The sequence below is a fragment of the Borostomias antarcticus genome (assembly GCF_949987555.1).
Source record: "Borostomias antarcticus genome assembly, chromosome: 5".
NCBI classification, from domain to species: domain Eukaryota; kingdom Metazoa; phylum Chordata; class Actinopteri; order Stomiiformes; family Stomiidae; genus Borostomias; species Borostomias antarcticus.
In genome coordinates, this window is record NC_140238.1 from 26,308,726 (window position 1) to 26,321,712 (window position 12,987).

A 12,987-nucleotide genomic window follows, 5' to 3' on the forward strand; every position below is an offset into this window, starting at 1 on the left:
ATCTGACTGTGGTGTGGAGCAGGCGCTCATGGCCGTTTGTAATTCTCTGTCCGGGAGGTCGTGTGTTATGTGAGATTGATTTGTTTCCCTTTCCTGTTCATCTCCCCCTTGATGGCCCTTTATTCCTGCGCTCGGCAGAGCTTTGCGCGACGCTTGGCACTAATAAGTCCCCGAATGATAATTGAATGCTCTTTCCTCTTTCAGGCTGTTGCGGTGAATGTAGTCTGATCCACGAGGCGCTACCCTCTCTTCTCAAATTTCCACTGTCTAAAATAGCCAGAAGGGAACTTTTTTCTGCAACAGTATTTTTGGACTGGAAAAGGAACAGGCTACAATTTCTTAATGTATCAAGAATCACTGATTGGGGGAACTGTTGTAGACTAACTGAAATACAACGCTGAGACGTCAGAAGGAACATCAACAACATCAACGCATTCCGCAGCCAACATGGCCGCCCGTCCTGTCCTGGTCTGTTTGGCCCTCAGCCTCCTGCTGGGCCTCACCTCTCTGGGCCAGAACTCTGGGTCCACAGGGGCGGACGCCCAGGCCAGCAACCAGACCGCGGCCCTGTCCACCTCCGCGGAGGCGACCCTGACAACGCCGGGGTCGGAGGTGGAGGAGCAGACCGTCCCCTCCCAGGGCAGCCGTTGCCGCGGTTACTACGACGTGATGGGCCAATGGGACCCGCCGTTCAACTGCAACGCCGGCATCTACATGTTCTGCTGCGGCTCCTGCTACTACCGCTTCTGCTGCCAGTTCAAGGTTCACAGCCTGGACCAGATGGCCTGCTCCAACTACGACACGCCCGTCTGGGCCAACACCGGCAAGCCGGCCGTGCCCGTCACCGAGGTCCAGGAGGAGCCCGACCGGGACCGCACCCACATGATCGTCTACATCATCTGTGGGGTGGTGGCCATCATGGTACTGGTGGGCATCTTCACCAAGCTGGGACTGGAGAAGAGCCAGGGAGGCCAGACCGACATGACCAACTCCAGGTAAGGGAGCAGGCGCGAGGGTGTGTGTGTGTGTGGGGGGGAGGGGGGGTGGAGGAGGTCTGGTTGCGGTGTGGCTGGGGGGGAGGGGGGAGGGGGGCGAGGGCTGAGAGAGGAGGAGGATGACGACGGGGAGGGGGGAGGTGGGAGGGAGGAGGTCACAAAGGGTCACCAGAGAGGATATAGGGTAGTTAATTCTCAACAAGTCGATAATGGGTGTGAAGTCACTCTGTGAATATGGGTTAGGGAGGGGGATGGAGGTGTCTGGATTTCTATTTCTGGGTTGTTGGAGGCAGCTGGCAGACTGTGGGTTCTATAGAACACTGTGGTCAAACTAGGGGGAGGATGTTTTGGGTGGGCTATTGACAGGAGCAGGCTGTAGCCCTGCCAGAGGCAGACTCTGGTTCAGAGAGACGAGGAGATTGACGGTCAGGGTAGGGGTGGATGGCTGCCTGAATTGCTGTCTGGCAGGTCCCTACTGGCTGGTTGGTGGGAGCTGGCTGGCCATAGTACTGGATGTTAAGAATCTAACAATGACGGCAGTGCAGAAATGGACATCAGTATTCGGGCCGAGAGATCCTCTCGGCACCAATCAGATTCGATCCAGACTATTTAGCAAGAGCACCGTCGCTGCATCCGGGGCTGGCTCCGCCCAAGACGACTGTGATTGGTTTAAAGAAATACTGCGTTTCCCCCCCCCCTATTGCAGAATGGTAATATGTCCAGCCAGACCTGTCTCCGGCGCTGGCACAGCATAAACAAAGTGTGGAGATAGGTCTGGCTATGCGAGACTACCACACCAGTGATAGGGTCAGGCATACATTTACTATGAATACTGTTTTCCTTACTTTAAAAGCTTAAACAAGTGGTTTCTAAGTCAACATTTCTGCCAGTTAATGCTCACGGCCACCTAGCTTTTCCCAACCAGCTGCTACGGTATAACCATCGCTGATCTCACTATGCCCGCCGGAGTAGAGGGCACAGCTCCGCCCTGCCTAACGGGCCTCCCCTGGCAGCGGGATGACTTTCAGGGGCGAGGAGGTGAAGGAGAGGGGAGACAGGAGCCGGGACACCGATACCCGAGCTCCCTCTCTGTATCGACGAGTCCCGGCCCCAATGACACAGGCGTCCAGAGGAAGGGCGAGCCGGTTCATCGCCCTGGATCACCAGGATGCAGCTCTGAGGCCCCGTCGGCCACTCGGCTGCATGACTGACCGGGCCGGGCTGGATGCATGGTTGATGCGAGCCGGGGGTAGTTTCCCCAAATCTGGATGACCCCTGTCGATGAACAGCGGGCAGGGGCGGGGCGTGGGTGGGGGCGGGGCATGTACGGGGCAGGGGGACACACGGGTTGGGAACTGGGGCAGCGGTGGGGGACAAGGGCAGGGACAGGACAGGGGCGAGGGTGGGGGTTGGAGGCTGGTCAGGGGTGGCGGATGGTACCCTATTGATCTCGGGGGTAGAAGCCCCATCAGCAGTCATCACTCATTGATTGACAGGGACCTCAGTTTGAAGGTTGTGCCATCGGGGGAGGATGTATATGCGTAACATGCATGGGTAGACGCCATAAATCCTAAAGGGCACCGCTCCAACCGTGGACCGTTGAAGTGCCTCATAAACTATTTACTCCTCAAAGTATTACAGCTTGATTTGAAGGGAAATATCCTGTCTCTAAAGTCATCTTGTAAGGCTGTCGTCTAAATCACAGGATGGAATTATGAACAAGATTAGAAAAAGATAAGTCAATTTTTGGAATACGGCCTGCTATTCAATAGTTATGTGTGTGTGTGTGTGTGTGTGTGTGTGTGTCTGCGTGTGTGCGAAAAGGACACAGGTGTAAGGCTCTGTGTCCACAACAAGCTAATTGATTTCTCAGGCTGCTACTGTATGCTGCTGTGATGTGTGTGTGTGTGTGTGTGAGACATCAGAGGAGTACCTGCTGTATCTGGTATCCACCTCACCCCTTCTGTGCGTGAAGAGAGTGTGTGTCAGACCGCGTGTGCGTTGGAGACGCTGTCTTACAGAGTAAGAGTCGATGTAATGTCTGACTTGGGCAATGTTTCCAAGGCAGGGTATTTTATATTCATTCAAACCCCGGGTTGCTGAGTGTTACTGAACACTGTAAGTGAATCCCCAGAGGACCTGGCGGTGTGGGTGAAAGGAGATGCGCATGGATGCCCAGGCAGTAGTGAAGTATTTGTCTTGTAATATGATATTTCTATATACAGATCCTCCGACCTGTGGAATGGCTTGTGTTTGTCTTGCTCTCTAATAATATTCAGGCCGGCTAACGCAAATGTAGCAGAGGTGGTTGGGAGCCACACTCTGGAGATGAGGAAACCCTGTCTGAGGCTTGCAACCCAAAGATGTCCTCTTGGTCTAATGGTAGATGCTCCGGTTACAGTGCAAGAGACCCAGGGTCTGTCCGGTTCGGTTCCATAGAGTGCCTGGATGCTCTGTATGAATGGCTTGACGTTGAGCATCGCTGCACAGCTGCCAGCCTTGATGGTTAGACACCGGATCCCGTGCAGGTTCCCTCCCCCTCTCCCTGTCCTTCTCGTGTTGAAACGGCATCCTGTGTCCTCCCTGGCTTCCTGTGTCCTCTCTGGCTTCCTGTGTCCTCCCTGGCTTCCTGTGTCCTCCCTAGCTTCCTGTGTCCTCCCGGCCATCCTGTGTCCTCTCTGGCTTCCTGTGTCCTCCCTGCTGTCCTGTGTCCTCCCTGCCATCCTGTGTCCTCCCTGGCTTCCTGTGTCCTCCCTGGTTTCCTGTGTCCTCTCTGGCTTCCTGTGTCCTCCCTGCCATCCTGTGTCCTCCTTGGCTTCCTGTGTCCTTCCTGGCTTCCTGTGTCCTCCCTGGCTTCCTGTGTCCTCCCTGCCTTTGTGAATGAAATTCAAGTCTCACCAATGTGTTTTGTTTTCCTACCTGACTGTTGTTCTAACTTTGTAGTTCGTTCCTCTAGAATCAGTCTGTTAAAACTACAAATTGTTCCTGTGTGACATCACTTCCTTGTCCTCTTCATCCTGAAACTGTGTCACTTCGTTTTTCGCGTTATAAACTATGGCCCAATCCCAAACCACCCCCTACCCACTCCCACTCCGCCACCGAGTGTCCCACCAAATTAAGTGTCACTCGCAGCTGTGGAGGGCACTCTCAATCGAGGGGGAGGGTATATAAATGGAAAGCCAAATGTGGGACGGACTCCCCACTCCACCGGAACCGACCGGGACAGGGCCTTCACCATGGCACGTTTATGTGATTTATGGGAAAATGTTTATGATTTATAATACAAATATAAATCACTATAATTAAATCCATGTATGATGAGAAATGGTCAAAAATCCAAACACAAATATGTTTTTAACATTGTCCAGAGACAAATACATAAATACATTAATAACTTACTCCCATGCCGCTTTGGCAGCATTCCTTCTTTTGTGAAGAGGCATTTGCATATCACAGCCTAATCAGCTGCTTTGTCTGTTCCATTGTCCCTGTAAATAATGGAATATATGATGTACATTTGATGTAGACCTAGGCCTATTTAGATTTATTTTATGTCGGCTATGAATACAGGCTTTTAAGAGTTTGCTACAAGTCAAGTGATCTAGGGATAAAGTGATTGTATCACTTGGTTGTATCTTTTGACACCATATTCTGCGATTTTGTTTGATGCAGTGAAATCGGTGTGAGAAAAACAAATGTTTGAATGCTGTAAAAAAATCTAAAATAATTGACAGTGTAGGAAGACGGAACGTTTTTTATATGCGGTTTCCTGCGGCATCTCTTTGGCACGGGCACTTCCTGCTTCGGCTATCGGAAGCTTGCACCGATGCAGGCTTGCTATTTAAGGGGTTGACAGCCCACTCGCATTCCAAGCGCACTCCAAGCTAATTGGTTTGGGACGGCCCTTAACATGGCGAAGCTTGGCGTGAACGCGCAAACGGAGGGGGGGTGGATAGGGCGAGGCTTAGGGGGTGGTTTGAGATTGGGCCTATCACTTTCGTTCCCCAGTCACCCACTCTTGCCTGGATTCACTTCCTGTTGAGTCCTTTTTGCAAATCGTAACATAGAATAAACTTATTGTCTTTGTTTGAAACCAGCTTGATCGACCACTCAGCGTGTTCTTTGAAATCTAAACTAAACCAAGTAAGATTTTTCCTTCATACCTTCCTGTGTCCTTCCTGGCTTCCTGTGTTCCCCCTGCCTCCCTGTGTCCTCCCTGGCTTCCTGTGTCCTCCCTGGCTTCCTGTGTCCTCCCTGCCATCCTGTGTCCTCCCTGGCTTCCTGTGTCCTCCCTGCCATCCTGTGTCCTCCCTGGCATCCTGTGTCCTCCCTGGCTTCCTGTGTCCTCCCTGGCTTCCTGTGTCCTCCCTGGCTTGTTTGTGTATTCCGCTGGCGCCAGCCACGTCTCCGGGACAACATGGCGCAGAAACGCTGCACAGCGTTATTAAAAATGCATCGTCTTCTTTGATTGGTTCATTTGGCCCCGGTTGGGACTGGGAATTAATAATGTGCCAAGCAGTGTGAAACTCTGGCAGGACTATAAGTACGACATGGATGAACACTATGAAGTAGAGAGGGAGAGACAGAAACAGAGAGAGAGATGATGTATTGTGAAGGAGGGAGAGATTGAGAGCAGAAGGGAGAAAGGGTGTGTGTGGGACAGAGAGAACGAGAGAACGAGAGAGAGAGAGAGAGAGAGAGAGAGAGAGAGAGAGAGAGAGAAAGAGACTGTATGTTTGTGTGAGTTTGAGAAGAGAGTGTGTCTACCACCCCACCCTTTCTCCATGGACTCAGATATGAGCTGGAAACTGGCTGCCCACCATTAGCACCCGGCGGCCATCTTTCTAATAGGTCGTTTGTTTCTGAATGTCGGGACAGACTCTGATTCTTTCCTTTGAAAGACAAAATTATGTTTCAAACTTTCAAAAACACCGTAGCTACTGCACATTACCTTTTGATTATACATGACTTGGTAATGTATTGCTTTAACCTCTACTCTGTCCATTCCAATAATGCTTGCCGTCTTATATGGAGCTGTGTCGTCTGCCGTCGGTCCCCGTGTCCCTGCTGTCCCCTCGTCTCATGGGGGTTGCGGCCGCCCTCCGTCACTCAGTGTCTGCTGGGCGGCCCTGAGTGTTCTCTGCTGTTCGATAACGCTTGGAAAAGCTGAGACCTTAAATAGTGACTCACTCACTGACAGCTGTGACCGCAGGTCTGATTTGTGCACCGACCGTGAGCGACGGGAAAACCAGGAGAGACTGGAAATGGTGCTCGCGCAGACCAACGTCTGTAAATGCATTTTGCGGCTCTGTGCGCACGCATATCTGTGCGAGCCGGTCATGTCGGCGTGGTATCGCTGCATTTGTTAGGTTGAGAGCTTTATGCCCACCCAGACTGTGTGTCTCTGTGACCTTCTCACGTTGAGATATGGCTGTGTCAACCCCCCCCCCCCATTGACAATGAATGGAGGGAATTTTTTGTCTCCTGACCGAAAAATTAATGGAGGTGAATGGACAGCTGTGTTTGGCTGGCTCTATGGCGCCTCCCTCGGCGTCGAGCTGGCGGGGGACGGTGCGGCGCACTCCGGGCTCTCCCCCCACACACCCCGGTGTGAAAGTTATTTTTAGTCAGATTGTCAAAGAACACGCTGAGTGGTCGATCAAGCTGGTTTTAACAAAGTACAATAGTTTATTCTATGTTACGATTCTGCAGAAGCGGACCCTCGCACCGGAAGTGATTCCAGGCAAGAGTGAAGCATGGGAGTAGGGTTCGGGGGTTTATACAGTGAAGGAGGAAGTGACAGTTTCAGGGGGAAGACAGGGAAGTGATGTCACACAGGGAGGGATTTGTAGTTCTGACAGACTGATCTATGAGAACGAACTACAAGGTTTAGAATTACAGTCCAGGGGGAAAACAGAACACTTTGTTGAGACTTGAAATTCATTCACAATTCCCCACTTTGTGGATTAAATATCCACAACTATAATAGAAATGAAAGAATCAACAATGTGAAATCAAATTATAAAATAGGCCTATCATAAAAATAATCCAACATCTTTGGCAAAAACCCTATTCTACACATATGGAAAGGAAGCAATCTATTTCTCCACTAGGTGGAGCATAATAAAGATTTAACAAACTCAAGTTATTTAACACACCAAGATCATTTTCTTCTCATATGCAATCACTTACCAAAACTCCTCACCTTAATTTGGCATAAGCAAGGTAAAAAGATACCATGATTATTAATCTAAGACATCATATATTCATGACTGAGTGGGAAAAAAAACCTATTTGTTTTAGAGGAAAACCCTTCAATTCAAATTAGAACCAACAGATTATGTATCAAAATATTCCAAATAGTCAATGTCAATGGCACAGACATCATTAAGATCTTGAATTGAATTAATAGTAAATTTAACTTTTTCTATCATTATTTAGGCAGCATAGGCATATCTGGAACAGCATTTAAACATACACTTAAGAATATTTAAAAAATAATAACGATGAAGAACATACAACTGAAAACACACATATTTGAGAATATCCAGGATCTGAACTAACCGAACAGCAGATATAGCCAGTATTCTCTCTAAGGGAAGTCTATTTTGTAGCACAATCTTTTCCATGTAATTTACTTCTGTAGCTAAGGCTGAAATTACTTGGTATTGTGCAATCATGTGTCATGCGTTCATGAGAGAAATAATATACTGAAACTAAATTGAAAATTCGAGACAGCTCTATGGTGTCTAGTTTGATTGCTGATGAATTCCCTGCATTTGAGTGTGATCAATCTTCTTAATCCTGGACATTACATGAGCAAGATAACATTCATATGACACTGTTGCAATTTAAAGTTGAATACGCTATTTCCCTATAGCTCAAAAATACGCCATTTGGAATGGCTCTCTGAACCTTAATTTCACATCTCATAAATCTGCTTAAACACTAATTTGTCCTTATCTATGTGTTGTATCTGAACATATTAATACATGCTGTGATATATTGAAGAGGTCACTTCAAATTGTTTAACTCGCTTTTCAAGTTCAGCCCTGTGGATGCAATTCTGTTAGGCTTCATTTTAATACTTGGTTGATGTAGTTAGGTGCAGAGCAGTTAAACACAGTTAAACACAGTCCCCTGAGAATAGTCTGGAATAGCTTCTACAAAGATCAACTTTATAATTATGAATTTTCAATACTTCTATACCCACTCTAAACTAAACTCCAGTCACAGTTTCAACAGTATAACCTGGAAATCTCTGTTGCTTTCAAATCTTATATATGCAGAATGTAGTATTTTCCATTCATCTTCGTCTCAACAGTCAAGTGGAGTGCAACATTCAAATAGGACAAACGCTTGTCCACGTTGTCATAACGATCCTGAGAAGGAGGTGACAGGCAAGGTCACTTCTTTCAATAGCTCCTACTCAGAGGAAGCCACAGTGTGGTGGCCCATGATTGTGTTTTGCTGAAGTGGCGCTCAGAGTTGTCATCCTGACAGCAATGAGGCGTTACTCTTTGTCTGATTCCTCATCTGAGACCAGAGAGTGAGCTTTCGCCCTGGTGGTGACACAGGATATTGCATCCTGGTTCTTGGAATTCTCAGGCCGGGTGGCCTCGTCCTGGTTTGGAACCAGCCTGCAGTGGCTGGCGTGTACCCGCAAAGTCCTCTCTGCTACGTCTGAGTTAGCAGCAGGAACTGGTACGGGCCCAGCCAACGGGCACTCTGGTTTCAGGTCTCTGCTCACAACCCATTGGCCTGGTTGGAAATGATGCAGGTCGGCTCTCTCAGGTCGGCAGTCCTGTGAATCCACAGATGAGAGACAGCATAGACAAAACAGGACCGGACCGCAGCTTTTAGCAGCGGAGTTAGCAGCCATACTGGACACAGGATCAGAGGTTTCAATAGGAGCTTGGCCTTTGCCACCATTTCTTCTTCAGCTCTGCATCTCGTTCTTTCAACTACTTTCTAATTTCCTTCAACTACAACCTCCTCACTACCTTCAATTCAACTTCCTCACTGCCTTCAATTCAACTTCTTCATTACCTTCTTCACTACTACTAGTCTGTTTCATTAGCAACAACCAGTTAACTTGATAACATCCTTTACTCCCCCTCTTTTTTGAAACATGATCTGGTCAGTGTGCTAATTTGAAAACATAATGAAAGCATGGAATATGCAGTATAGGTTATGCTAACTATGAAATGAGCATTCATTCACATTCAAAATCAGAGTGAGAGGAGAATATCTGAGAGGTTTGAGCGTGGCTTAATTGATCTCGGTCAATATGTTGAGTCATGTCTCTCTGCCTTCTGGAGGAGGAAGCAGAGTTAAGAACAGTGCATCTTTGAAATGCACGGTCAACAGTTCATTCTTATTAAAGCAGCAGCCACGCTGTGTGTAGGTGCGATGTAAATTATGAATAGTCACAACATGCAGGACATGGATAAAATCGCTTGCGCAATGCTACTAGGTCTAAAACAGCATCAGTGGTAGTTGCCACTGGTTTCAAGTAGGACCCAAGTCCTTTTAACAGAGTCAAGTCTTTTTAGTCAGAAATACTTAAACAGAGTGCATTAGTCATCGTCAAAACCAGTCGGGCTCGTCAGTCCATGTAATCTTGTCAAGTGGAGCTAGCTTTTGTCTAATGAGGGTTATGTCTGCTAAATCAGGGATAGACTCTGCAGTAGTCTATTACCAAGCAGCCTTTGTTTATTTATCATTAGTAAGTGACCAAGGTAATTAACCTGCTCACGCACCAATTAGATTTAGGTCTTAGAAATTCTATGGCCATTTCCTAAAATAAAACAACATATTCGTATCATCAAACCATGAGTCCTTGTTTCTAACAAGAAATTGTTATTCAAAATAATCATTTAAAAAGGGGAGCACCAACACATTATGTAAAACAGCGCCCTCTAATGGTGAAAACAAAAATCCCCTTAAATCAGGGTGAACAAATGGAAAAAATGCATTACTCAAACCAAAACAATAAATGAATAGCTTCATATGGGGTTCTCAAATCATGAACAAATATAATTTATCTAAACCGCTCTCAAAAGAACACTATGGGTGTTATAAGTTGAGCTCAAGTTCAATAACCACATTTCTGCATTTGAGGACAGAGGGTTATGAGCACGCTTAGGACGTGATGGTTCCTTGGGTCTGACAACCACTTGGTTACTATTCTTAAATTTAGCCTAGATCATATCTATCTCTTACCCACAGTCAGTTGGGCAACGTGGGGGTGAGGCGGTTAACCAGCGTCCCCACGAACCAAGGTGTCAGCCCATCTAAATGGGAGCAGCCTCCATCTCTCGTCCCGTGCCTGTGTCTACTCTGTAAACAAACTTCAGAAATAATACGTGACACATTTGTTTTACCATGCAGCTATCTCTGTGGGCCGTCAGACTCACAGACAGAGCTGCATGGGCAGTTTACATACAATAAAAGACAGACAAAATAAAAGACATTTCAATTTCTCACCACTCTTGTGGGTAACACCAATTCTTAGAAATTATGCGCCAGAGGCACATAAACATAACAAAATAAATCATAGACCGCAGTTTTGATAAATTGGAGTGATGTCTTTTCTTTTTCAAGAATATGTATCTGAGCATATTAAGTTAACATGACAATACAGTGGCAGTCATTTCAAATTATTAAAATACTTGCGGTTCCAACCGGTTTGGCATTTATCCGGTAGTCCAGGAACGTCAATTCTCTGTAAAACTCAAAACCAATGAATGTGCATCTGAAATCAGTAAAACATGAAATCTTAAACAAAACAAAATTCTCATTGGGTTGTCAGACTATGTATAAGACTAAGATATTGGCAAATATGAATGTATACATGTTTTTTTTTTTCTTCTTACCTTTGCCCTCCCCTCCCCCCCCCCATGCCACGTACACTCTCACTCTCCCTAGACTTTCCCTACTGAAATATCTATCTTATCTAGTCAGACAGTTGGTTGAACAGCAGGAAGGGACGTTTGGACAGGAACGGACGTGGCCTGAACCAACAAAACTCTTGTTTGGATAGGTGTCATAAGGAGGAGGGGCCAGTATTGGGGGTTGGTTGAAATAGTTTACATCTGCTTAACAAGGGACATGGCCTGAAACAACAAAACTCTTGTTTGGATAAGAGGTCAGAACAGGAAGAGGCCTATCTGTCCCTTCACTTCTCACACACATGCTTCAGTGCACTAAAAATAACTCCCATTTTAAAAGAAAATATTAGAACAAACAATGTAATTAAAAAGTTACAGAAAAAAAACTAAACACGTTCAGTCAACCAAATTACTGCTGTGCTGAGAGATACTTGTTTTTTTTGTTTTTTCCTGTTATATATATTATTATTTTTTTCCCAAGATGGCAGTCATCAGAAGCCAAATTGGTTGACCCTCGAGAAGAGAAGAGGGAACAGGAAGTCTCTCTTTTTTTTTTTTTTTTCACACAAGCAGCAAAACAGGAAGTTTAACCACGTGTGCACAGAGGATAGAACTAACTACCACGTGGGTAAATCAACATGTGGATGAACCAGCTAGCATTGAAACAATAGAACAGAGGAGAAAGCTAGTTTGTAGCTAGTTTGAGCAGAACAAGAACAGTAGCCTAGCTAGAACGCAGCTAGCACGAAAATCAATCACAAATGTACACAAACCAAAACCCAGCATAACCCCAAAACACCCAACATAACTATGGGTTTCAACAGTTAAACAGGACCTCAAATCCCAAGACAAGACAAACAAAATGAAACAAAACAAGGCCTACCCGACTTACTTAGCAAAAAGCAAATCACCCGGGGTTTAAAAGTTCTCGAAGTGTAACAGCCACCTCCGTGTTATGCCCTTCACAACAGGAGTAAAAAAAACAAAATAACGAGCCTTAGAACAACAAAAGCCCCGTCGAGTCGCGGCAACCTCCCGCAACGCGGATCCCAAAACCAAAAATTCAAAAGAGAAGGCTTTTCGAGAGTAATAACGCTGTGTAGTACTCCACTATTCAGTACTGAAAACGCTGTAAATGCGTCGCTAACAAAAACCTAACCCTGGTTAAGATATATAGGGCAGGGAGAACATAGGCTTTTTTAGCGGGCATGCGGTTCAACAACCGGCTTTAAGAACAACTACCAGGACACGTGTGCGCGACACCGGCTCGAATAAACACTATTGTCTAAGTTTTCACACAGCTGAACAAACAAAAGACCACTCTTAACTAGGTTCAAAACAACGTACCAGACTCCAGCAAGTTCAGGCTGACTCGGGCCTCGGGGGAAAACCGCACCAACTAGATGTGTCCCCGAGATTGAATTCCCCCCGTCCTTTGAGAAAAGTACGACACGCGTCCGTGAATTCAGCCCAAAACACACCGAAGTCCAGCAGTCGTTCCCATTAGAGCATTTTCGTCGCCATATTGTGAAAGTTATTTTTAGTCAGATTGTCAAAGAACACGCTGAGTGGTCGATCAAGCTGGTTTTAACAAAGTACAATAGTTTATTCTATGTTACGATTCTGCAGAAGCGGACCCTCGCACCGGAAGTGATTCCAGGCAAGAGTGAAGCATGGGAGTAGGGTTCGGGGGTTTATACAGTGAAGGAGGAAGTGACAGTTTCAGGGGGAAGACAGGGAAGTGATGTCACACAGGGAGGGATTTGTAGTTCTGACAGACTGATCTATGAGAACGAACTACAAGGTTTAGAATTACAGTCCAGGGGGAAAACAGAACACTTTGTTGAGACTTGAAATTCATTCACACCGGTCCAAACCCCGTGTCTCTAGCGTCCCCACACGGGGAGCTGGCTTTGCTCAAAGTTTTGTTTTAATTCATGGATCTGCCCTGTGATTCAGATCCACTCCAAAATGTAATGGCTTCTAAGTTGGACCATGCTACACCCCTGCACCGAGTTTTATGAAAATCGGTCTGGCAGATTTTGTGTGATCCTGTTAAATAAACAAACCCATAAATGAATAAACATATGCCACTGAAA

The 12,987-nt window shown here is 46.5% G+C and overlaps 1 protein-coding gene across 1 annotated transcript in view; it reads left to right on the forward strand.

Annotated features, from left to right (window-relative positions):
• Positions 1-447: 447 nt before the first annotated feature.
• Positions 448-12,987, forward strand: part of LOC311309546 (protein shisa-8) — a gene marked incomplete at both ends in the record, with an annotated part of 78,204 nt that continues 65,664 nt past the window's right edge. The window contains one exon of the mRNA XM_084438874.1: positions 448-995. Coding sequence (XP_084295000.1) covers positions 448-995 — 548 coding nt within the window. The remainder of the gene's footprint in view (positions 996-12,987) is intronic.